Source organism: Epinephelus fuscoguttatus, linkage group LG1 (assembly GCF_011397635.1).
Source record: "Epinephelus fuscoguttatus linkage group LG1, E.fuscoguttatus.final_Chr_v1".
Lineage (NCBI taxonomy): Eukaryota > Metazoa > Chordata > Actinopteri > Perciformes > Serranidae > Epinephelus > Epinephelus fuscoguttatus.
Window position 1 is genome coordinate 20,116,205 of NC_064752.1, and position 23,091 is coordinate 20,139,295.

The following is a 23,091-nucleotide window of genomic DNA, read 5'->3' on the forward strand; positions in this document are numbered from 1 at the left end:
AAGGCCAACAGAAAGTGAGCAGGGTGGTTGCACCAGCTTTAAGCTTTGAGCTTTTGTTTCAGTGTTTATAATGCAAAATTCAGATATTTATCTTGGAAGCCTGTCATTTATTTGTAGACTCAGTAGGATGCTGTGTCACTCTGGCAGGAGAGAGGATCAGCTTTTAATATATAGTGAGCAGCAGAGCTTATTAAGTGAATCCTGATGCAGACAGAGGAGAGACAGGGGGCATGTGGACACTTTTCATCTCTCTCTCCTTCACAAAGAGCCTCCTTGTTTCTCCCCCCCTAAAAAGTCCCCCCCACCTCCCCTCCCCAAGTCTATCATGCTGCCTCCTGCCCTTCCACCTCCCCTCCCCACAATCCACCTCCTCCCTCCTTTTCTCCTCCAAAGAATGAGAGGCATTCGATCTATTCTCCCTCTCTGCATCTACCCGCTGTTGTCTTTCTGCCTCCTCCCAGCGCCAGCGATTTCCCACATCTTTTGTGCTTTTGGATTCTTTCCTTGCTCCATTTTTCCCATTCTCTCTGCTTATTCCATCCAGTCAGAGCGAACCTATTCTTGGCCTTGCATCAGTGTTCAACCTGTCAGCTCCTATGCCTTCAGTGAATGCAACCCCACCCCTACTTGTCATGGGATACTTACTCCACCAAGGCCAGGGGGTCCATTAGGTCCTGGAGGTCCAGGGGGGCCGGGGTTTCCGGGGGTGCCAGGCTCACCATCTCTGCCACGGGGACCAGGGCTTCCCTGAAATGGATAGATAATATTAGAATCCATAAAATATATTAAAAGGACAAGAATGTGACTCAAAGTTACATCAGTGTGAGCACTTGGCTTTTGTTGTGACTCATACCACATGATCAGTCTGAGTCTGAGTTGTAAACTGACATGACCAAATGATGTAAGCTCTTAAAGGAATAATTCACCTGCCAAATGATCATTTGCACATCAGTTAATCACCCTGTGTTACACTGAGTTTGTGAACAAAAATGTGTTATTCTTGCATGCCTTTACATTGAACCAAGAATCCAAAAACTGAGAAAATTCTTGATGTCTTGAAGTCATAGGCGCCATGTTAAACAATAACATCAAAACATCAGTTTACAAACTCTCACACATCTCGTGCAGTGTAACACAAGTCTCATTTATCCAGTCGTATACTCAGTACTACATTTTCACTAAAATGTTACAATATAAAACACTTCCGCCAACAAGCAGGGCGCCTGAGTGTGTCCAAGCACGCTAGGGTTGCAGCGATATAAGGTATACCGTGATATAAAAGTTGATGGTTATCATATCGTGCACATTTGCTTCACATTTACAATATTGAAAAAAAAAAAAAAAAAAAATGCAACCGGATGTAGAATCTCCACTTACAGTAGTAGCAGTTGAGTAGTTGAAACTTTTTACACGTACTTTTATTAGCAAAACTGTTTCAAATTTTAATTGTAGTAATAAAACATTTGTTCAACCAAAAATAACCCTTCTGTTTTCTTTTCTTTTAGGGTCACTCTGACTGTTAATAATATCAATTATGTAATGCCATGATATTGTGAAACCGCGATATTTTCTAAGACCGTTATCGTACCGTGAAAATCTCATACTAACACAACCCAAGAGCATGTGCATACACATGAGCAGCCATACATGAGACTGTTTGCATTATTCTGTTTAAAAATTATAATGTTTCGAAAAAATGCATGTGTTTGGGAAGTACTGAGCATACGACTGGATAAATGAGACTTGAATTATACTGCACGAGTTGCATAAGTTTGTAAACTGACATTTTGATATAGTTGTGCTGTTGCTAAACTTGGTCCCCACTGACTTCAATTCATGAAGAATGTTTGCCGTTTTTGGATTCTCCGTTCACTGTGGAGGCATGTGAAAAACAAAAGTTTTCTTTACAAATTCAAAGTAAGACATGGTGAGTAATTTATATCCAAATGGCCATTTTGCTGGTGAAGTATTTCTTTAAGAACAACTCAGATCTATGTATCATTTGGTCTATAAAATGCGAGAAAAATATTTTAAAAAATGGAAATTACAATTTCGAAAACATCAAGTTGACATTTTCAAATGTCTTGTTAGTCATCAAAACAGTCCCAAAACCAAAATAGATTCAGTTTGTATCACAGAAAACAACCATAAACAGCAAATATTTAGATTTGAGAAGCTGGAATGAATTGATTTTGTGACCAGCTTAACAGTCATCGATTAATTTTCTGTTGATCAACTTGTTGATTACTACCAATAATGTAATGTGCTTTTGATGACTAAGACCACCAATTTCACACAAAACACAAATGGAAATCACATTTCATTAAATAAATATCATCTCAATTTGTTATATTAACTTCAAACACACCAAGCTAAATCCGGCTGACTTTATAAGTATATATTTGCACAGGAAAGTGTTAAATAATAAATGTTTCAAGTCACCATTGATAAATGCCAGGCCTTTGTGCCAATATTTGAACTGAGAAGTACTTTGGATAAATCATTACACGGTTGTTGGCAGACGATGCACCACTGGACTACATTTGTCAGATCTTGTTGACAGAAGCCTAATGCTCAGTTGAACCTCGTCCAAACTGCACTGACAGCCTACAGGACTGAACTGGACTACACCTGACCGGCTGGTGGCACACAGAGAACCATCAAGGCTGAAGTTTGTCTCCAACCAAACTGGACATTTAAAGGTGAAAACAACCCGAAAAAAAGAGCTTAGACACTTACAGCACTGCCAAATATCCAACTCAAAACAAGATACAGAGGTTGTAGAGCATGCTGATGATTTATCAGACCAAATCAGACTACCTGGCATACCTCTGTGCATGTAGTGACAAATTACCCTGCAAGGAGATCCTGAGCAAAGAATGTGCTGAACACCTAAAAGGCTGCTCAACCTGTGCTCGCCAAAACACAGCCCGCCTTGTGCTCAAATCTACATAAACAAGATAACTACAAGACATAAACTCCTCGCCTGCGGCCATTATCACATCTAAGTGTTGTTACATTAATGCAATGATCAAAGCCTGGTAAGTGTGGCGACGCTGATTTCCCACACTGACTGACTCGAGGCCTTTGAGAGAAGCGGAGGGTTTACATTATGAGTCTCCGACAGTCCCACATCTGTTAAACAACCCAGACCACACAGCCTAATGGAAACGACACATGACTAGTTAGACTGAGCTCCTCAATGAAAGGCTCCCATTCTGCAAACCTGCAAGCTGTAGCAGATACCCCATCCACCCACCTCACCCTCCAAAGACCTAGAGCTATCAGATTCAACAGGACATACTGTACTACTTAAGGGGAGCGCAGTGTGGGTCCCGTCTGTGGCGTGAAAATGACAGGATGAGTGGGAGTGATTTTTTTTTTATTTCTTATTTTTCAAACTGACCTTCTCTCCCTTGTCTCCTCTTGATCCGCGGGGTCCTTGCTCTCCTGGTGGGCCCTGGTGGACAGGAGACAGTGAAGTAGTCAGTAACTTCAGGTGTTACCTCATCTACACGTGAGCTGCAGCAGCTGCTGTGAGCTCCGCTACTGTTCTGTCAGATCAGATTCCATATCCCGTCACTCCGACTGCCAGTTATATTTAATATGGTTACTCCACTGTAAATGCTGTCTTTTTCTATCTGTATTCAACTATGCATGAAGCAAACTGTGGAAGCTTTCAAAGGAAAGATATAGAAATGGAGAAATTGGTGCATACCATTGGGCCAGCTGGTCCTCTTGGTCCTACAACCTGGTCAAGCAAAAGAAAGAAAACAGAGGAAATGTAAGATGTTAGAAAGTGTTACCTTTAATCTCTGAGGTCGTGTAAACATAGCATATATAGACTCGTTGGGCAAACTGAATCCTCTTTAAATTTCATCCTGCTACTAAAGCTTACATTCACCAGATGTACAGTATTTGCACACGTGAGGTTTAGCTCTCTTTGCACACGGAGGGGAAACGTTATCTTTCCCCCATCAGAGCAGGCTTGTTAATTGCTAATCTCTTTGGGCAAAGCATTATAAGAAACATACAATAAACAATGCCTTCTTATTTCCTGCCATGAACTTGTATTCCCTCAGAGGGGTAAAGCATTTCCAGGTGCAGCTCTGCAGCAGCAGCAGGAGCAGGGAGTTTACTCTCTCTCTCCACTATGGGGCTCTTTATGGAAGATTGTATGGAGGCCTTATTGTGCTTGGCTGTCTTCCTGACGAGTGGGCTAACAGACCTGCCTCTTCTCTCTCTCTGACTCAGCCTTCTTACTTTCTTAGACTGCTGGTATTTACGCTTTGAGTTCTTCAAGTTATTTCTCTAATTACTAAAAACATTGTGTACACACATCCACTGACAGGGATGATCTGCTGCCAGCTGTGGTAAAATGTGACCAAGTGCATTTACAAAAATGAGGAACTTAACTATTTCCATTTCAAACTACTTTATAGTTCTACTCCACTACATTTCAGATGGAAATATTGTACTTTCTACTCCAGTATTAGGGGTGTAGCTAGGGTGTTCTGACACCTATACCAGTATTGGAAATGCCTCCGGTAATGCCTTAAATGCTACATAGGGTATCAGCTGGTATGCAAGTCTATGCATGGATCCAATACCACATTATTTATCAATAAACTTTAGTAGTGTCACACTTGGATAAAAAGGCAGTTTTCCCAGAAACTGATTCTTCTTTGCTGCTCTAAAACGGTTACCAACAGTCACTGACAACTGCTGTCTTAGAGTGGCAAAGACAAATTGATTTCCGGTAAATAGTGTAACATAAGCTGTGAGCAAATGTCAGCAATTTGGCAATATTTTACACTGGAAAAAAAGAAAGTTCCATGGCTTTCATCCCATACATGTATTTACTCATTTTCCACAAAGGGTTTGACCTGATTCATGCCATACAACAATGATAGCAGGTATTTCCCATCCATACAGGGCTGGTATACAGCTGATTACATTATTTTTATTAACGCAATGGTTTAGGTATTGGAATCAGTATTGGGAAGGAAAAACGGTAGCGGAACATCTCTAGGTGTAACGGTAAATCAATCTGGATTGATATATTGACTTAATATCACTGATGGTGAAAACACTGACACATATCGTCATCTTTAAGATACGCCTTTGTTTTGTAATTCCCATGGCACATCTGTGTCGCCGTTTCTGTCCAAGCGCACCTACATCCTTAACATTTAAACAGTGCTAGAGACCAAGCATCAGGCAGACAATGACGAGCAGCCAAGAAAAAGACAATGACAATATATAGTAATATCGTCTCATATCGCAGGCAGGCCCCTGAATTGAATTGAATCGTATCGTAGCAGACTTTGGAATATCAGCAAATATCGCATTGTTGTTGAAAGAATTGATACAATATCGCATCATGATGAAACCTGTGATTTACACCCCTATCCATTATATTTATTTGACAGCTGTCATTACTTTTCAGATTCAGATTTTACACACAGAGCATAATGGGTTTATAAAATAGGATACACTGGTCTATATTAAAATGCCCATCAGTGCTTAAAAAGTTGACAGTAGCATGCTAGCATACTTTCACATTCATGTATTGGTAAAAATCCAGTAGTATATCTAATAAAATAACACTCACAGAGTCCATTATTTGCACTTAGTCCTCTTACGTTTAATACTTTAAGTACATTTTGCAAATAATACTTATACTTATGTGACAGTACATTTACTTGTAATGGTGTATTCATATATTGTGCGAGTCTGGACAAAGATAGTTGATTGCCATTCCCAGCTCGTCAAATGCCAACACTTTGGTTGGTATTTGGACTGAACCACTAACTCAAAGCGTCTGCATTTGACGCCCTGAGGACGAGCCTGAACAATCCACTATCATTCTCCAGAATCACATTCTCCACCATCAAGTAAAGGATCTGAATACTCCATCCACCACTGGCCACTGTTAAGAGGTTGTAAGTGTTCCATGTGAGGCTAAAAGAGATCTTTATCGCAGATTTTAAAGTCCACAACTATTTACTAGTAAAGATTTAGTGTTGTGTGGTGTCGTACTTACATCGGTAATGTCTCCGGGTTCACCTTTCTGACCCTGGTGTTGAGAAGATAAAGCATAAATGCATCAGGATTAGAAGTACGAAAAGATTTTCCAACATTTTTCAGTTACGTCTTTTCTCACACATATTTTACAACCTTGCTCCTGAGTGACCGTTAAGATAAGTTTGAGGGAACTGGTCAAGAGCAAAGGTTGAAAATAAGTATCCCCCACAGTATCGTTAGAAACATAAATATGGCACACACAGTGTTGAGGAGGAAATAACCATTATCTGTCTGGCAAAGGTCTTTCATATCAAAGCATCATCTAAATCCATAAACTACAGGGAAGTCCTGCAGCACTGATACGAGTCTGGGACAGATACAGATTTAATTGCAGGTGTTGGACAGCTTCGATTCATACTAACACACAGAGCATCTTATTAATACCCTCCGGTGTCTTACCTTGGCTCCAGGAACTCCTGTTATGTGGAGAGGCAGGTTTGAGGGGAGAAACAGATCACAGTTAGCACAGTGGTTTACAGACAACAATTCATGAGCGCTATACAGTCTTTCATAGAACCCCAGAAAGTCTCTACGTGCTGATTGCCAATTGTACTTTCTTAACCTACTCTAACGACCACCACCAAATCATATGCGTGGCACCCAAAGAGCCCATCAGGATTGAAAAAAGTGTTGGGTGAATTCACCATCTTAAGCAAAGCAGAAGCAAAGCAGCTGCAGGTAAAAGGCAACAATAGGAAGCAAAATAATTGTAATAGCCGATTTCAGAATATTAAATCTGACGTAGGCCACTGTTGGATTTTTGTTTTTCATATTTTAAAGCATTTTAATAAGCTCTGTTAAGTAGCAGTATTAATAAGTTATGACATTTGTTTTAGGCAGGGCTGGGTATCGTTGAGAATTAAAATGAATTCTTGATGCTGGTGCTGATACAATTCTTACTATTGAGGACTGATAATATAACAATTCAAACAGCCATACAAGGCAAATATCTCCATAAAATAGTCTAAAACCAGCAAAATTTTGATTTGAACCAGGAACTACCTGGTCACACACTGTGTAAACAGCATTTAGCACTTGACAGTGTTCCACTGTCAGTGGTCTGGACACATTTCAGGTAGTACAAAAAAGTATTGAGGTTCGATAGCCAGCCCTATTTTTAGGTGGTTGATGACTTTAAAAAGAGGCTGTACATGTTATATACTTCTATGAATATAAGCATTTTATAAAGCACTTTAATCCACAAGCATGCATTGCAAACAGTGAGACATCTGATTTCACGTATGCTCCTCAACTGGCTGTGCCTATATTTCCAAAGCTGACCAAAAAGTTCCTTTTTTATCTGGACAAAATGGCCATTTTAAAGTGTGGCAAATATTATAGCAGAGCGTCACAGTTTTTGTTGCCATCAGATCTGCAGAAATCCTCAGAGAGGATATAGAGTAGAAATGTGAGGCCGTGTCTGCTTGACTGAGGTATTTCCTTAATGACTCCCACATGTTTTCATGATACTCAGGGAAGGAGAGAGTATTCAAACAAGATGGGGCCAAGGTGAGCCAGCTATGGAAAAATGACGTTGAGGTAGCATTTCACTGAAATCTGCTCAGATGTGTCACTGTTGTCGTTTATTTTGCATCATTTGTTTGCTTTGGGGACAGAAAACTGTATTCAAATCAAAGGCTGACGACGGCCTGATTCAACGTGTTAAATAGTTAATGGCCAACCTTTGATTAATACCAAATCGTCCTTGTGTCATTTTCTCCCCAAAATAAACAACATGAACTCGTAGAGTAATTTATTTATGAAGAGGTGTGAGATAAATAAATTACGACCAATGGGTGGAGGCTGGTCAGCTGCGCAGATGGGGCAACACTCTCCGAATGGGATTTCAGGTTTGGGGCAGTCTTTTAGCTCCTCGCAGACAATTTCATCACACAGGACGGTTCCAGTGTCACACACACAGATGCGACAAGGCTCTGGTTTCCATACGTCCTTGTCGCTATAGCGCTGTCCATCTTGTATACAGCTAAACTCATCCTCTGTGTGTGAGGTCAGAGCGAGGGACACACAGAGGCCCAGGCAGGTAGATGGTGGGAGGAAAAAGGAGATTATGCATCAGGCATGAATAGCAGTCACTGCAATGTGTTGCTCATAAACAACAACTACTGTTGTTGTTTAAAACCAAAGTAACTTATAAACATATATAAACAAAGCAAATAATGTTTTGTTTAGGTGTTAAATATACACAGAGTGCATTAGCAGGTATCCAAATTGTTAAACATGTTGAAAGCTTAAACTGTAATAAAAAAATAACCCCAAAACATATTCTTCTTAATAAGAATTGAATTTGATATTTCACTGAACTGGTTAGGATGGGCAGGTAGCTACAAAGGAACACCCTCACAGATACTCAACTTGCTTTGCCCAGGGGCCACTTTTGCAAAATGACTGGGATCCAGGGGCCAGTTAATAAAGAACAAACTTTTTGACATTGGCTTTCCTCACTCTTTGTCAGGAGGCAAATCTAGTTACAGCAGCTCCCTGCAGGTCAGGTGTGTACAGGGGCACTTCTAGGATTTGTGGATATTCGGGGCTCAGCCTGGACCTCTGTTGGGGGTCCGAGGAATCCTCCTCTGGCACTTTTCTTTCCAATAAACAAGCTCTATGTCTTTTTATGTACTCTGGCACCTTATATACAATCAAAGTACAAAAAAATTTGATAATGAATTTTATTTCTAATGTGAATCATGAAATGGTCAGCAGGCAACCTGGTACTCCATTGCGTGCCAGATTTGGCCCACTGTCCATACGTTGAGTATTACTAATCTACCCATTTCATGTAGATGTTAAATCTATTAATGCTTAATTTAGATATCTTCTTATCAGTATAACTTATACAAATACAAATACATCTTCTGGGGTGTCACAGTGGCCTATGGGCTAAGGAGCATCTACTTTAGGACTTCAACAGGCTATTATTTTCATTAGCAAATTATTCTGCCTGTTATCTTCTTGATTAATCCATTAATGATTTTGTCTATCAGTGTCAGAAAATAGTGAAAAAATGTCCAAAGTGATGTATTTAAGTTGCCTGTTTAATTCAGCAACAGTTTAACAATCCAAAACCAAAACATATTCACAGAACTATTATGAAAAATAAGAGCATCAAACTGTCACATTTGAGAGGTTATTTGCTGTGTATTGCTTGAAAAATTACTAAATTAACAAATCGATTAACAAAATAGTTGCAGATAATGTTTTGCCAATTGGCTAATGGATTTATCATCTAATTGTTGCAGCTCTACGTAAACCACAACTTTTGCTGTTCAAATCCAGCTGTTGCACCTCTGTTGCATGTCACCCCCTTTCTTCCTTCAAGTTTTGTGTCTTCTTTTCGACTATACACTATCAAATAAAGACTAAAATGTCCCAAAAGTCATCTTAAAACTAAAAAAAAAATCTAGCCATCATTCCATTTATCAATAACCAACACAGAGTCCAGTTATTGAATTAATGCACGATCATGCAACCTCTCAAACAGCCTCAGGGTGGCAGTCTAACATCACAGAATCACAGTGCAGCTGCAGGAAACCTCCAGTAACTTCACAGGAGCTGGAGAGACCCAAATTCCTCGACAAGTTAAATATAGGGCCAGTTTACATTGCGGGAGACTCCCTAATTCACTGCAAAGGAGACAGAGTTTGCATTCAGTACATGAAAAATGTTTGGATTTTTGTGTCCACAGCTTGGCAAAGAGAGCCAAGCTGAACGTGATGGAGGTGGGGCCTGTTTCAATACAGGTACTGTACTCACTTTAAATCACACCACTCAAGAGAATTTAACAATGAACTCAGTAATTAGCCATATTCCTGCTCATTTTCCAGTCTGACAGCTTCCTTAAAAAGTCAACAGAAGGCCAAACAGTTGCTCAAAGAAATGCTCTGATTGGAGCCACTGAACCTGCACCGAGGGGTGAGAGTGGTCGACGCACCAAAAGAAAGGCCTCAGGGTTCAGACTGCTGAGAGTGTGAGAGGAGAAGGTGCAAGTACAGTAGCTATATTTACCTTTGAGCACTGCTTAAGTCTAGGTAACCTGACGGACCTCAGCAGCAATGAAAGAGGTCTTTCTGGAACGGGACAGAGTGGGCAATTCACAAACTATCGCCTTGTATAAACACGGGGCACATTTTAAACCCCATCTGGAAGCCATAGCTGTATCAGATGCCAATTCAAACACATTGGAGAAAATAAAAACACTCAGCTTTCATGCTCATACCTTGTGGGTTTTGACATTTAGTTCTACAGGCCTGGATGCTCTGTCAAAAGACTGCACCTGTCCTTTGTCCATTGACTCAAATATGAAAGATTCTCCTGATATTCTGGGGACAAGGGCTCCTCTGTGTGCTGCAGAGCTGATAGAAAGCTGGCTTTTCGTCACTGAGGATAATTTGTAAGTCTCCTCTCTCCCATGTGTTGGCAGCCATGCTGTTTTCCAGGGGAGTAAAATGAACAATGAAATTGTAAAGTGAATCCAGGTGTACTCCGAGGACAGTGGAGTCATCTCTGTTTTCACTGTGTTTAAGTGACTTTTAGGCCCTAAATCTCTTCTTCCCTCATCAGATTAACTTTCTGGCCTCCTCGCCTGCGTGAATGCTCAGTCAGTGGCCTCAAAATTGAGTTTAAGAACTGACCCCTGTCCCCTCTGAGTGATTTTGGGCCATTAAGCCTGCTGTGCTGAGGTCACAATCAGACCTCTTCACCACCTCAGCGTCCCCAGATACATTTCTGCCTCCAGTTAACACTGAGGAATGAGAGCATTATATCCAGGTGACTAAACTGCTGAAAGCATAACCTGAGAGTATTTCCCCCATTTTTCTCCTTCTTCTTTGAGAATACACATTTTCTTTGCTTTAAAAGTTTGCTAAGCTTGACTCACTGGAGCTAGGATTCCTCAGAGTTGCAATAATAAGGTCACTTATATTTTTCCAATCACCTATCTCTGGCACCTTGGCTCTGTCTCTCTCTGGGCTGACTGTCACAGCTTATGGGTAATCTTTTACGCAGATGGAAATCCTGAAATCATATGGAACATTATTTCTGGCTCCAATCTGCTGGCGTACCTTCACCCTCAAATGTCTCAAATGTCTCTTGTGGATACTAAAATCAATAATGATGAGGAATAATCCCAATTTTATTCCAAAAAAGAAACCCGCAGAGACAGCAGACAGTCTGTAGGTATGAAGAGTTATATAAGGGCTCTTGGATTCTTAATGGGGGAGAATATTAAAATGATGACTTTAAAAACAATTTATTATGGAAATTTCGGCCATTAGTCCACCTCTCCGCCCCAACAAGCCACGATCCGCCTGGATGCCCTCTGACAGCAATGGAATGTGAACACTTTTCACCAAAGGCCCCTGAGCCTGACCACCTTTCACTTTTCGCGCATCCCCTCCCCCTCTCACCCTCTATATTAAGTGAATCTGCAGCTAAAAGGAGTCTGTCAAGGCCTCTAAAGCACCCACAGGTGTCCGGCAGCTTAACCTAAGGCAGAAGGGGGAGGTAGGGTAAGGCAGTGAGCTCTACAGTAAGGGATCAAAATCGTATTATTTTCGCTTTCCAGAATGTAAACCTCAAGGACAATTAATAAATACTGCAACAATGAAATGACTTAGATAAAAAAAATAACTCCACAGAAGCCAGAAAACAAACAGCTCCAGCTCTGTGCGCGTCATTTTGCGCAAACTTGCCACATCTCCCCATCCGTTTCATCACTTTTACGCACGTCCACAGCTCTGATATGCAGAGTTTTATCACACCTTGCAGGTACAGTAAGATCAGCACTCTTGGTAGACAGAAGGTCCACAGTTATCATTAATCAGAGAAGTTTTCATACAACAGAATATCCAAACGATCATGAACTTTCTATGCGTAAAAGTTGCGATATAATAACCAAATCACTCCGAGCACCAACACAAGCATTGAACTCTTTAAAGCTCAGGTGCTGTGCGCAAAGATAAACCTGTTGCAGAAGAACTCTCTTTATGCACCTTACGACAACTTTCTTGATTACAGCTCTGTAAGAGAAATAAAACTGTCACTTACGGTCGTCCTCTTGACATCTTACAACGGCTAATAGACAGACTTGGGTTGCTACAAGTAGCAGTACAGTCCGGGAATCCATAAAGCTCAACATGTCTAAATATTAGACATGCAGGGCCCGTGAGGGAAAAAAGAAAGGTGCGAAGTTATCGGAGGCTTCTCTCAGTATTTAGTGTGTGTGTCCCCAGTTACAAAGCCGAATTCGACATTCACAGTTCCCAAAAACCGATGGGGGGAATCCAGCGGCAGGACCCGGACCTGCAGCAGAAAGTCAGCACCGACCGCTTTGGGCCAGACGCTGTAGTTTTATGTCCCCGTTGCCTTCAATGAATCTTCGTATATTCCCAAATATCAGCCCGGCCCCTTACCCCCCGTCAGGCTGAAATCTGAGCCCCGTTTCCCTCCCATTCTGTCTCCCAGGTTCCATTATTCCAGTCCCAGACCACTCCTTTCTCCACGTGCTGCTACTGAACCCAAAAAACTGAATACCCCCCCTTCTAACTTTGGTGCCATCCCACTTTCTCCCCCGCCATGTTCATCGAAAGCATAGCGATGTCAGAATCACTTCGTTCCGCTAATTGAAGGCGCTTCTTCTATTCGCCAAGTGGGTCTGTGACCTGTGCACAATAAATAACCTGCTGCAAAGTGTTATACCCTGTATTCTAACAAGTGCTGCTTGCAGAAAAATAACAGACACTGTCATGTTTTACAAGGGTACATAAGTGTGGTGATTATGTACATCAGACAGTGTTCTTAGGTTGTGGAAATATGATAAAATACACAAACAAAATGTTAAAATGTTAATGTGAGGAATAAAAAAGACAGAAAGCGACAATGAGCTTACACCACAAATACTTTATAATAAGGGTATATGATTAATGTTTAAATACACAATTGATGCATTACTAATAGCAGTTTGCTGCATGATAATGATAGAAAAAAGTGTTTTGAAGTCCCACAACTCAATATTAAATGCTAAGAGAAATATTAGTTAATGTGGTTACTGCACACTTAATGGTCCATAAAGTTATAAAAGTTAACTTACAGTCACCTTAAGTTGTACATATATTAACATGTGGTCATGTAGTAGAACAGGTAAGCACCTGAGATCAGTCTAAAAAAAGAGCAAATTTCATACTTTGTCTTCATGCCACAAAAGTTCATAACATCCTGCACAATGGAGTTTATAGCTGCAGTGATCAGTTGTTTAATGAGTAAACTGGAAGAAAATGAATCAACGATTTTATTCGTCAATTTTTCGTTCATTTTTCTAGGGAGAATGACAAAAATGAGCCTGTTCCAACCTCTCAAACAGCCGGGTCACAAGGAAAAATATGTTCACTTTCTACGTTTCTACAAACTATTGACTTGTTAACGGCTCTCTTAAGTCTTCCTAAGCTTGAAAAGTTTTTGTAACATACAGCAAACATGTCCTCACAGTCCGCTAGCTACATGTCCTCTGAATATGCTCTGAAAAAGTCCGGTCTCTGTAGGCAGCCCAGGCTCCGCAAATGACAACAAAAACATTGTGGTCCAGGCTGCACCAATCAGCCAGCGCCAGACCAACGAAAGCAAGCACACACACATGAACACGGTGCCCAGAGAGGCAGTTTGAGCTACAGGCTACAATGAGGCTAAAAGCTGAGCTAGCTCCACTGTGTTTGATAACATTGTTGAACGTAAATCGGAGTGAAGTGCTTTTGTTGCCATTTGCGGAGCCTGGGCTGCCTACAGAGACTGGACTTTTTCAGAGCATATTCAGAGGACATGTAGCTAGCGGATCGTGAGGAGATGTTTGCTGTACGTGACAAAAATTTTTCAAGCTTAGGAAGACTTAGAGAGCCTTTAAAGTTGTATGTTTCATACGTATCACGCCAACGTTTCTAAAGTGACATAGTATATGAGCAGACTTTGTTATCAGAATGTGAAGGGGAAAGTTGATGGTGTGACACCTAGGTGAGATGCCTGCCAAGCTGCAGACCACTGTTCGAGACCAGCAAACAATACCGGTTGTTTTTTGGTGACCCTTTGTGTTGTTTCCACTGGTGTTTGTGGCACAAACCCTGGGTGTTTTTCACAGACACACTGTGGCATTTCCTGGGGGAATTTGAGCCACTGAACCTGGGTGTTTTTTGTGACACATCGCAGCGCTTCCCAGCGCCATTATAGCCACCAATCGTGAGTTTTAAGTCAAAACACAATCTTTTCGGAACCATAACCAAGTCGTTTTTGTGCCTAAACCCAACCACACCCTCGCAGCGGTTTTGTTTAGAAACAAAAAAATTCAACATAGCCGCTTCAAAATAACATACAAATGAAATGTATCATAATTTGCAGAAATGTTGGATGCAAACATTTATTCTGGCGACTGTGTTGTCTCAAATGTGAGAATTTGCTGCCATTTTTGTGGTGCATGATAGTCAATGAAATATCTTTTGGTTTTAGAGTGTTGTTTTAACAAAACAAGCAAAAACAATTACCTTTGGACTTTGGTAAATTGGACATTTTTAACACTTTGTGGACTAAATGAATATCAAGAAAATAATCACAGAGGCTTGAGTGTATAAAGCTCAGACTAAAGTGAAGAGGTGACATTTGATCCTTGGATGGTACAGTCAGTGGCATTCCTGAGAAGACTGTGGGAAAAGAAGTGATGACCCTGGCTGAGGTTGAGGGACTGCAGAGTGCAGACTGTCACACAGCGCTGACCAGATAATCATATTTCCTGACACAGGAAGATGGACACGTATGACAGTCGGAGTAATGTCAAGGGGACAGATAAATTGTCATATTTCCATTTGGGACTCTTGTCCACTGCATAAGAGACAGTCCCAAACAGTCAGTTTTCTCTCAGTATACTGGTTTCTGGATCTACTTTGAAGAGCCGCTGCCTGTGTGTCTTATTGTCTGTATTTCACCTGTTACCATGGCAGTCTGGTTATGTTATGGCTCTGGTGTCAGATCAGATATGCTTTTCAGAACTGAAAGTTTCTCAGACTGTGTACAGCGCGTTCACATTCCCACACACTGATTTTCAATCAAACAAATGATTCCAGCAGTGTCGTCTTACCTGCTCTGTGTAGCTGCTACTTGGTCATCACTGTGTCTCACTGGCTGATAATGGGAGGAAAGAACAGATTTGAAAAACTGGGGTAAAAGACAGCCTGCAAAATTAAGTCTCTGTCAAGTCCACTTGCTCACTGCATGATATAATCCAGTCACCAAAGTCAAACGAGCACTAAAAGAGGTTATGTGCAGTTTATTATTGTTGGGTGTGTTTATTACTCTGGTCCGATACACTCTGGAATAAAAACAGCGAGCACCAGTATTTTATTGGCACTGTGCAAAATTAGAGGGAGGGATTTTTATTAGAAACACTTCAGTTTGTTAAACTGTCAGTTTCTTACTCATTCCAAACACCACTGTGTGCATTTTAAAGGACTACAACTGTAGACTAGCAGGGTTAAGTGCATAACTGAAACACAACCGAAACATACATCTTCTACAATTTTATTGTTGGTGCAAATACTGGCCAGTAATTGGTGTGTGCAATGGCGTGTCTCATAAGTCAGCTTTTGAGTAACATGTTTGCATTGTATGTTTCTGCAAACCATGAATATGCTACATTTGTACATTTCATTCATAGCATATTAAAGTTTTTAAAGTGGTGTATGCGTATGTACGTGGTGTACCCGTTTCCCAGCGATGTTTGAGTCACCAAACCCGGCTGATTTTCACTGACCCATCCCTGCTTTTCCAGTGGCATTTGTGCCACTGAACATTGGTGTTTTCAGCCAAGACACAATTTTTTCCTAAACATAACCAAGTGGTTTTTGTGCCTATAACCACACGTTAACCATAGAATTGTTGAGAAACATAAAGTTTTGCCTGGATGCCCTTTAACACAGTGGTTTTCAAACTTTTTGTGCCCAAGGAACACCGAAGGGCAAGCCAAAAATCTCAAGGCACATCTGTATTTATATCTGTGCACATTAGCTTCTATAATGTGTGTTATCACTCTTATAGTGACATAAATAAAGACAGTTAGCTTTCGTAATACTGTCTACTGACAGTTCTTTTTTCTCTTTTCTTTCTGTGGTAGGTCGTCTTTGTTGGTGCTTTGTTGTAATTTGCTCCATACAATAAAGCTAACCAATGTCCTACTCACGGCTTTCACATTTTAAATGTTATAATCCCTCACACCGGCTGCCAATTAGGGATTTTGATGGGTCACACACTTATACTTCCCAAGTGCAAACGGTGACAAGTACATTTGCCTCTTTATTAGGAAATGCGTGTGCACAATATACTGATACAGTCAATTAAAAATTAATTCATAACTTTTTTGTATAGGTCAAGTTGAATATTGCAATAATAATGTGTGATTTTCACAAAATCCCACGGCACACCTGTATGCAAAAATGTACAATGCCAACATTTCTTTCTGTCAATTGGTTTGAGAAATATGATGTGCTCAGAGAGTGCCTGTGTAAGAACAAGTTTATGAGGACATCCGTAGACTGAAACTGTGTGCATCAAAGAAAAGTCCATATGTAGCTTTGATCATGGTTAAATGTTTTAATTTAGAGTTGTAATTATAACAACTTTATGCACTGTCCAATGTTAGTACTCCAACCCCAACCATAATCACAGCAGTGCTAACACTAACCCTTGTCAAGCTCTGTTGCTGTTTAAGTACAGTAGTTGAGTAAGTGTACTGTCCACCACTGATTGTCGTCCTCCCTGTGAAAACAACACTTCCTCTAAATTCAAGAAGCAGCAGCAACAACCCTTTTCCATATTCTCTTTAATATGATAATCTCCAGGACCACTCCTGTTCACAGAGGGAACACACAGCCAAACCAAACAGCCTTGATCTTTCCATCAGACCTCTGCTGAGCCCATAGTTTGTGCAGGAATGACACTCTTGTCCCCACTCTAACTCTGTCACATGTCCTTGAGGTTATAAAGCACAGTGACTAACTGAGTGCCAGTTGAACTCTGTAGCTACAACTCCAGCTATATATAAATGGCAAGGGACAGTTTGGTTGCATCACTGATGCAAGGTCCTCACCCTTCTGCAGGTTGTGACCTGTGAGCTTTGACCTCTGACCCCTCCCACACTTTATTGGTAACAGGAGCAGCTGGTGCTTTCAGAGTGTGCAGCATTAGTGCTATTCTCTACCGCTTGGACATCTAAAGAGAACTGTGGGTTGGAGAATCGTGTTTGTTTGTGGGGGTCATTTATTGAGTCCAGGTTCAAGTGGAGTAACGACCGATCGCTGATCAGTGGAATAACCCATTGTAAACACCTGCACACATGCTAATCACAGACACTTGCAAGGAGAAGTCTGCAAGTTTCAGCGTAACATAAGTTATGGAAAAAGTGTGCGGTGGAAAACTATTTGACTTAAATACACCATCAGTTATGAGTCAGATGTGGTCAAAAGTGAAGCTGAGTCATATTTAATTTTGGTCTTTCACTTTTCATTCACGTATAAAAACCATGTAAATGTGTTTGTTTTATGTAACTGTCCCTCAAAGCTTTGTTTCTCTTGTAATCCCTACTTACATGAAAATCGTACAACTTGTAATTTTGCATAGTTTCAGACATTTTCTGCATGAATAGCGTATGTCTGACTATATTTAGCAAAGTTCCGAGCAAATTATAATTGTTTTCCTTTTGTGTTCTTGTGGTGTGCCCATAAACCCTGCACAACTCACGGATCAAAGACCTTGGATCACTCAACCACCAATTATCTATTCATAGGCTGGAGACCTAAAATCAGCTGTAGTTTCTTATTTTCTTATTGCTGGTAGTAACTGGCAGTGCGGCTACATTGGCCAGTGCTTTGTGGACTGAAAATGTGTCAACAGTTGTGGAACCAATGAAAACAGTGATGCTTGACAGGAGTACATTATGCGTCTTTATGGTCTCAGAGCATGAATGTTTGAGATATTGTGAGGTGTCGTGTTGTATGTGTGTATGAGCTCTTCTAGCAAGCAGCCAAACAAATGTATTTGAAGACAACCCTTTGAAGACCCATGGAAATGACACCCTCTGGCCCTACCCCTCATTTTCAAGTGCCTCCTTGCCCCTTGGACCAAAGGGGCAGGGGGCAAGAGTTACAAAGGGTATTTGTTGAAATCTTCCCCATGAAATGGGACAACTCTTCAAAACCCTGAAACATCACCAATAGTTTCCGATGGCATTTATGTGAACAGATGCAACTATGGCAAGAATGGTATCATCACAATGGCATTTGCCATTTGTCTGATGGAGACAGAAAAGCATGGACACAGGATTCATTCTCAAAGTTTCCTGCTATCAGTTGAAGAAACAAGTCATCAAGTAAGTTCACTGTTGCACCTAAATTAATTTTGGGCATCATGTGCCATTAAAAGTGGGATGCAACTTGGAACCATGTCAAAGTGCGGGACAGTCATGCACAAATCAGCAATAAAAATGTAACATTAGCGAATTAGCTACCCAGACATCAGCATACTACTAGTGATTTTTTTTTCTTATGCTTGTTATAAAGAAAAGGAACACAATACAATGGATTAACACTGAACCAAGATAATATGGTGTTTTTTGTAGTTTTTAAATGTTTATTAGCAAAGAATATACATTTGTGCGGCATCTTGCCGATGTCCTCCGTTTGGGGCCATGTAGCCCCAACACTTTGACCTTTGACTTTGAATGGAGGGGTAAGGACTAAATGGGATAGAGTGATTTATAGAGTGCACCATGGATGCAAACGCAAATGCAATCACCACAAGTAAAAAGCTAACTTTAGGCTATAAACAAACTACATCATGGTCGCATGACTTAACGTCGATCCCACAGCACGGCTGTAAAGCTGTGTTTGGCGTGATTAAGTTCTGTAGTCTCACATAACTACTTGATAACAACCGCCTTTTTTAAAGGGTCCAAAATTCACCAGTGGGGTATTTACTGACGTATTTAATGTTTTAGAATAAAAAGGTAAAAGCCCCTTAAGCTTTTGTTAACCACAGACCTTATTTCAAAAATCTAACAAAAAACCTAACCTAACCTATCCTAAAAAAGCGCACTCATTTCCAGGTTTTAGGACTCCTTCCTGGGACACTCTATTGGGATTGAGCCCAGTCCCAATACACCACTTGCTCCTACCACCTAGCCCTTTCCCTTCTGTTTTGCACATCTCGCTGATGCCTTAGTACTCAACTAGCTCGCTAGCTGACTTGACATTGTCTTTGTTGATTTGTACATGACAGCCCTGCATTTTGACATATTTCCATGTCACACTCCTCCAACTTTAATGGCATGGATTTCAGGGCCAGCAGCAAAGTTGCTGCACTTGTTACCACTTCTCTCAGTGCAGACTGACAGGGTAGGTGAGCAGGTTGCTAATGTTAGCCTACAGAGAACTGCCAGTGGCCTGGTAATGAAGCGGTGTTTCCTTTTTTATTTGAGGATTTCTTTGAGTGATTGAAAGCAGAAAACTTGTAAAGTTGTGAACAAATTGCAAAAGGGTGCCCACAGCCCACACAGAGAAATCACCACCGTAGAAGGAGGCATACTCGCAGTGTCCAGCAACCCACTAGTGATGTTTCAGAAGGGCTGATCCATTTCATAGGAGAAGATTTTAACCACGACCCCTTGTAACTCTGTTGTACAGGGCAAGGTGGCACTCAGAAATGGGGAGTAGCGGTAAAAATATGAAACAGGATTGGGCCTTAAGTGTATGGGAAGTTTCGACACTTTGTGTTTTTCATCTCCAAGTCTGTGAGAGTGCACGCATGGTTTAAGTATTAAGGATCATTGTCAATGAGTCAAGACAAGACTTTGCTTTGTTTCAGACCTGCGAACCTCAATTATGTCTGGAAAAGAGATGGGCTGCAGCGTCCTGTGGCTAGATTTCGATTACCTCTTCAAAGCTTTCCTGTCCTAAATTGACAGACCTGTCCCCCCTCCAGCAGGGTGAGGGGTTAAGGGTGACAGAGTCCCTAAGGCTTCACATAGGGTGAGAAAATAAACACGGGCACTTGAGGTATCAAATGTGTGTCATGCAAGCACCCAAGCCCCTGAGATTAACTATTTCTGTCAACACGAGGACAGGGAAACTCATTGTTATACTCCTTATAACAACTTCCCCCTAAGATTTGAAGTGTGTGATTGTTTAGCAGAAACTTATTGTATGCATTGAGGAGGTTTTCAATCAGTTGTTTTCCAATAATTTGCAATTGCTAGTAATGTTTAGTCTGTGAATTTATGATGCGGTGACAAATTACAGCTGCAGGAAGTTTAGTCTGCTGTGCCCCCACAATTCACACTGAAAACCTGCAACTTTAAAGAGGCAGAAAATTATGGGAAGAGTCGGTGAATATAGGTCTGTCGTTGTTTAGGAATGAAGTCTGTCTGGAAAGATAATCAGAGAGTATGGGGGAAAAGAGAGGAGAGGGAGAGAAAGAGAAGGGGGAAGCAGACAGAAAGGAGTTTCAGAAAAATAGAAAATGAGGCAGAGCGAGAGGTAAGGTGGGTGGGAAAGATGGAATGTAGGAGTGAGGGAGGGGACAGCTGAAAGAGGAGGAGAGGGTGGGATGCCGAGAGAGGGAAGGAGATTGATGATGAAGAGAGAGAGTGAGGTGCACACAGCAGGGAGAGCTTTAACTGAGGCCATGTGAGATCGCCACTGAAAAAACAAAAGCCATGATGTCACCAGCTGGGGCGGATGTGAAAGAACGCACTGTCAGGCTACCTATAGTCATAATAATACTACTTCCATTAGCCTGGTTTCTGCTACGGGGCCAAATGGGGATAGCCACAATTTACAACCCACACTGACTCACTTTGTTAATTTTCCCATAAATTCCATCCAGTGGCCCAAAATTCCAAAATATTACTCCAGTTAAACACTAAGGCTGGAAATATTCTGCATACATGTTATTGTCACTAAAGCATGAAAAGAGCAAAACCACCAATTTCTCTAAATATTTTCAAACTTCCATAACCTGCCTGTGGCACTCCTCAAATCCCATCAGTCCCACTGAAGATATAATGCTTTAAAAACAGGTCACAAATCTATGGTTTCATTCAGAGCTGAAATGACCTCTGCATCTTTTTTAAGCAAAAAAAAAAGTCTGCAATTCACTGCTTCCAGACTCTCACATATGACTATAAGCCAGTTCGCTTTGCATATCTTTGGGTTTTGGATTGTTTATTAGACAAACATGTAAAGACCTTGGACTCTTTGGCTACATTCAGACCTCAGGCAAATCAGATTTGTTTCCAAAATCAGATCTTTAAGACAGACTGTCCACTGTGCTATTTGCAAGTGATCAGATAGTATTTTTATGTCCAGACATCATCAACCTATCTACAAGGGGTGCTGTGGTAATGACATAGGTGTCAGTAACTGTAGCTATGTAGGAATGGACGTTTATTGCTTCACCTTCCACACAATTGCGCTGTCAAGTCGTCGTGCAGAAATTTATTTCGGCGTCTGACCACAATGTGCTGTTATCCTCTATAGTGCTCTGCAAGTAGAAGCATGGATTCTGCTCAGCACTTTCATCACTCTATATTTGACGTTGTCATTGTGTGTTGTGTTGTAAGTGACACAAAAGACGCTTTGGAATCTGATTTGAGTGGCAGAAAATGTTCATTTGTTGGGACTATTTTCAGTGGTGGATTTGGTGCGCTAGTGAGTATTTACAGCAGCAGAACGAAGGTGTATGTGGGATTGACTCATATTAACCTACAGTATTATTGTTCATCATGATGAATATGTTACTCAGTGCAACAGTGTGTTAAATTGTCTCTGGACAACAATGGAGCTCTATGGAGCAGAGGAATAAGATCTGTCAAACTTTAGCTGCACAAACACTTGTTAGTAAGAATCAATTCATTATTGGTTTTGTGTTTTTATTGGATTTGTAGATACTTAAGAAAAATATCCCTTCACTTATCCTCAATAATTTAAATCATCACTTCTGAAGACCTCTTGTTTTTTTGCAGCACACATTACATCATGTCTAATTCAGCCAGCAACCCTTAATTAGCGGCAATAAAATCATCTGCAGTGCTGTCATAATATGAACTTAGATGTTTATTGATGGAGCATAAAAAAGAGGCTGGGAACTATCAGTCTTCGTGTTTTCCAGCGTGGCTAAATAAACTGCATCCACTAAACAAACTGTGGTTTATTGATGTCGAACATCACATGAGAATTATGGACTTAAAAGCAAATGGGTTAATTATGTTTGTAAGCAGCGATGGTTAGCTGTGTGTTCTTGGTGTTTTCCTGTTTTGAAGGATGTTGAAATCCTTTCTCTGCTTTGATATGGATATTAGCATGTCGCTGAAAATGTAATATTTCCCCCCAATCAAGAATTGATAGGAGGGAAATATGACAGGTGCCTTTCTACAACAGTGCACTACTGACCCTGACAAACTCAATAACAATATTCTCTCACAGTCGCAATTTTTGGGTCAGAAAGACTGAGGTGTGGCAGAGAGGAGGGGCAAGAAGTTGAACTTCCACTGCAGTTTCATCAGATCATTTGTGTGTGACTGAGTGTGAATGCAGACATCTGTGCATGTGTGTGTATATTTGAGTGACCACCTCTGTGTACCTGGTGATTCAGACTGTGAGACACCCCTCTGTCTGGCTTGAAGCACATCAGTCAACAACACAGCCCAATTATGTTTGCATAAGTCAATGAGCGTCTCGCACAAAGCCCTCACTATTTGAATTAGCAGCAGTTGACACCAAGGTGTGAGCCCGAGTTAAAAAAAAATGAAGAAAGAGTTACACTCGCAGTGAGGATTATGGAAAGAGAAAACCTCCTTTTTATCTAATTTAAGGTAATAACCAATGAGAAGAAACACAGTTTAAAAAGAAGAGACAGATTTTCAGATATTGACCACATGATCAGTGCAGATGAGTTAGAGAAGAC

General features: G+C 40.9%; 1 protein-coding gene across 1 annotated transcript in view; it reads right to left on the reverse strand.

Moving 5' to 3' along the window:
- col2a1b (collagen, type II, alpha 1b) overlaps positions 1 to 12,566 on the reverse strand; it is a 69,351-nt gene extending 56,785 nt beyond the window's left edge. Inside the window, exons 1-7 of the mRNA XM_049577169.1 lie at positions 12,151 to 12,566; positions 7,878 to 8,084; positions 6,487 to 6,503; positions 6,047 to 6,079; positions 3,719 to 3,751; positions 3,407 to 3,460; positions 646 to 747 (exon numbers count right to left, since the gene is read on the reverse strand). Of these exons, the coding sequence (XP_049433126.1) occupies positions 646 to 747; positions 3,407 to 3,460; positions 3,719 to 3,751; positions 6,047 to 6,079; positions 6,487 to 6,503; positions 7,878 to 8,084; positions 12,151 to 12,241 (537 nt within the window). The 5' untranslated portion in view covers positions 12,242 to 12,566. The remainder of the gene's footprint in view (positions 1 to 645; positions 748 to 3,406; positions 3,461 to 3,718; positions 3,752 to 6,046; positions 6,080 to 6,486; positions 6,504 to 7,877; positions 8,085 to 12,150) is intronic.
- Positions 12,567 to 23,091: the final 10,525 nt, after the last annotated feature.